The 2,437-nt window shown below is 32.4% G+C and overlaps 1 protein-coding gene across 1 annotated transcript; it reads right to left on the reverse strand.

Annotated features, from left to right (window-relative positions):
• Nucleotides 1–575: 575 nt before the first annotated feature.
• Nucleotides 576–2,163, reverse strand: LOC101253046 (pistil-specific extensin-like protein). Its single transcript, XM_004232840.5, has 2 exons — nt 1,721–2,163; nt 576–1,187 (listed from the first exon to the last, which is right to left on the reverse strand). Exons 1-2 carry the CDS (start codon nt 2,109–2,111, stop codon nt 838–840), a joined length of 741 nt encoding a protein of 246 aa, XP_004232888.1. The 5' UTR covers nt 2,112–2,163; the 3' UTR covers nt 576–837.
• Nucleotides 2,164–2,437: the final 274 nt, after the last annotated feature.

Here is a 2,437-nt window from a genome sequence, read left to right on the forward strand (position 1 = left end):
TATATTAAAAATATATTTATCGTCTCTAGCAACAATATGGAGTAATTTGTGTTACAATCCAACACTGAATTTGGGATATCTGTATGCCCAACCCATTAATTCAGGGTCAAACAAGGCTTTGTTGAAGGACAATTTTCACATATATCAAACATAAAATTCATATTTGTTTATTATAGCAAAGTTTGTAAAATTGCGTTTTATAGCAAGTATATACATGTATAATTCGCTATATATATACGATTGAAGCGAATTATATAAAACAAAGTGTATAAAACGAGAAAGAGAAAAAAGATTTGGGCAGAGAATTTTATAACTCGCCTCCCTGCATTCTTCCTCTCTCAATCCCACTCGCATTCTTCTTCCTATAATATATGATTACGAATCGTAATTAGTAAATTTATAACTATAAAATATAATCAAAACTATTTTAGTGACTATTTGTGAAAGTTCCCAAAATTAAAATGGGAGTATATGACAATCCATGAAGGTTTTTTAGATGTGCGGTGGCATGAAACCAGTCACACAAGAGTCAAGACCATAAGCCCATAATATTATGTTAGAAAAAAGCACAAACATAGAAGACAAACATTTTATAAATCCATTTCACTTGTTTGGACTTTAAACATTACATAAACCAAATTGAAAAGAAAAAAAAAACAAGAAAATTAAACTACATTCTTCTTTTCTTCCCTCATACATGATCATTTATTATTGGAAAATAACAAGGACACAATCTTTAATTTTTTTGTTTTCTTTCTCCAACACTTGAAATTAACTCCTTCAACATTCATCATTCCCTTCCTATCTTAATATCTAATTAGTAATTTGCCAAGTTAATTAGTACTTCTTGCAAGGCACTTTCTTTGAGGGTTCAAATCCAAAAGGTCCAACAGTAAAGAAATCATATTTAGGGGTGGGTGGTTTAATAGGGAGATGAGTAGCTGGAGCTGGAGATGGTGGCATGGGTGGTGGGGTGTACTTCAATAGTGCACCAGATTTTCCAGAATTGTAGTTTGTTGGGACATTACAGTAAGTGTTGTTTGATGACACTAAAAACACCTTGCATTTGTGGTAGGCTCCTGAGCTCAAGAGTTTAGGAAGGATCCAGAAGAATCCATTCTTGTCTGTTTCAGCCTGTTCAACTAATGTCTTTTTGGTGTTGTTGCACACTAGCTTCACCTTGGCTCCTGTAACATCATGATAAAATTGAGTCATTTAAAAGATAACTATATTTAATTTAATCGATTATATAAGCGTAAGTTTGTTAATAGGACTTGAGACTATATAAGGAGGTAAATGATGGACATGTCTACCTATATATGTGGAAACTCAACATCTATATGAATCGGGTCTAACCTTTACTAAATTATGAATCGGAATGAAAATGGTTTTTGCAACTAGTTTAATCATAAAATACACGAGATAAGAATTGTTCAAAACCGTATAAGCTAAAAAAAATATAAGCAAGGGAGAATTTATGGGCAAGAATTGGGCATGTAAATACGTGTTCATTTTGTTCGTAAAACTGGATATTTTATGCATATATTTTTTAAATTTAGTATAATATTATTGATTGATACTCATGGTACCAGAAGGATTAAGATGAGTTTTATTTTTTAAATTTAGTATAATATTATCGATTGATACTCATGCTGCCAGAAGGACTAAGATGAGTTTTAATGTAGTAAAAAAGAAAAAAAAAGGATATTGAAGAAATTACCCTGAAGTGGTTTAGCTTGGTTAAGAGTATTAATCCCTCTAAACTTGCAAGGTTTGCAGTAAACAAGTCCTCTAACAGCAACAGGTTTTCTAGAAGGATAATAAGGTGATGGTGGCTTAGCTGGTGGTTTTGATGGACTATAAGTTGGTGGCTTAGATGGAGCTTTAGTTGGAGCTTTAGTTGGTGGCTTTGTTGGATAATGAATTGGTGAAGGGGCTGGGGAGCTTATGGGGTGGTGATGGTGGTGGTGGTGTGGCTTAGGGGCTTGAGCTGGTGCAAGGTGGTCAACGTTTTTGTCTAATGAGTACCACTCATCTTGAGCATGGCTAAAAATTGTGAATGAGCTAAGTAATAAAACTGAAAGCTGAAAAAGAACAAGGCCCTTTGCCATTGTTGTTAAATTTTCCTCAACTCAGTTTAGCTAGTTGTGTGTGTAAAGGGAAGTAAGAGGCATGCATTTATAGGGGCACAATTATAAACTTCTAAATTCTTTTTTTTTTTTTGGGTATTAATTTTTCTAGGTAGAAGTGAGTTTTAAGATTAGTCTATTTTCAAAAATATTAAAGCATCAATTTGCACTTCGTTAACATTCTATTTGGATCATTGTTATCATTGTTTTATTATGTATTGTATTGTACTTTACTTTATTGTATTATACTACATGATAGATACAATATTTGGCTAAACTATATTATTTGTTGTTGTTTAACAATATTT

The sequence above is a fragment of the Solanum lycopersicum genome, chromosome 2 (assembly GCF_036512215.1).
Source record: "Solanum lycopersicum chromosome 2, SLM_r2.1".
In the NCBI taxonomy this organism is placed as follows: domain Eukaryota; kingdom Viridiplantae; phylum Streptophyta; class Magnoliopsida; order Solanales; family Solanaceae; genus Solanum; species Solanum lycopersicum.

Excerpts from the sequence above, each read along its gene's own strand:
- LOC101253046 (XM_004232840.5), bottom strand. The coding sequence starts at position 2,111 with ATGGCAAAGGGCCTTGTTCTTTTTCAGCTTTCAGTTTTATTACTTAGC. Across the intron at positions 1,188-1,720 it reads CCAAGCTAAACCACTTCAGG|GAGCCAAGGTGAAGCTAGTG; the intron begins GTAATTTCTTCA and ends ATGATGTTACAG.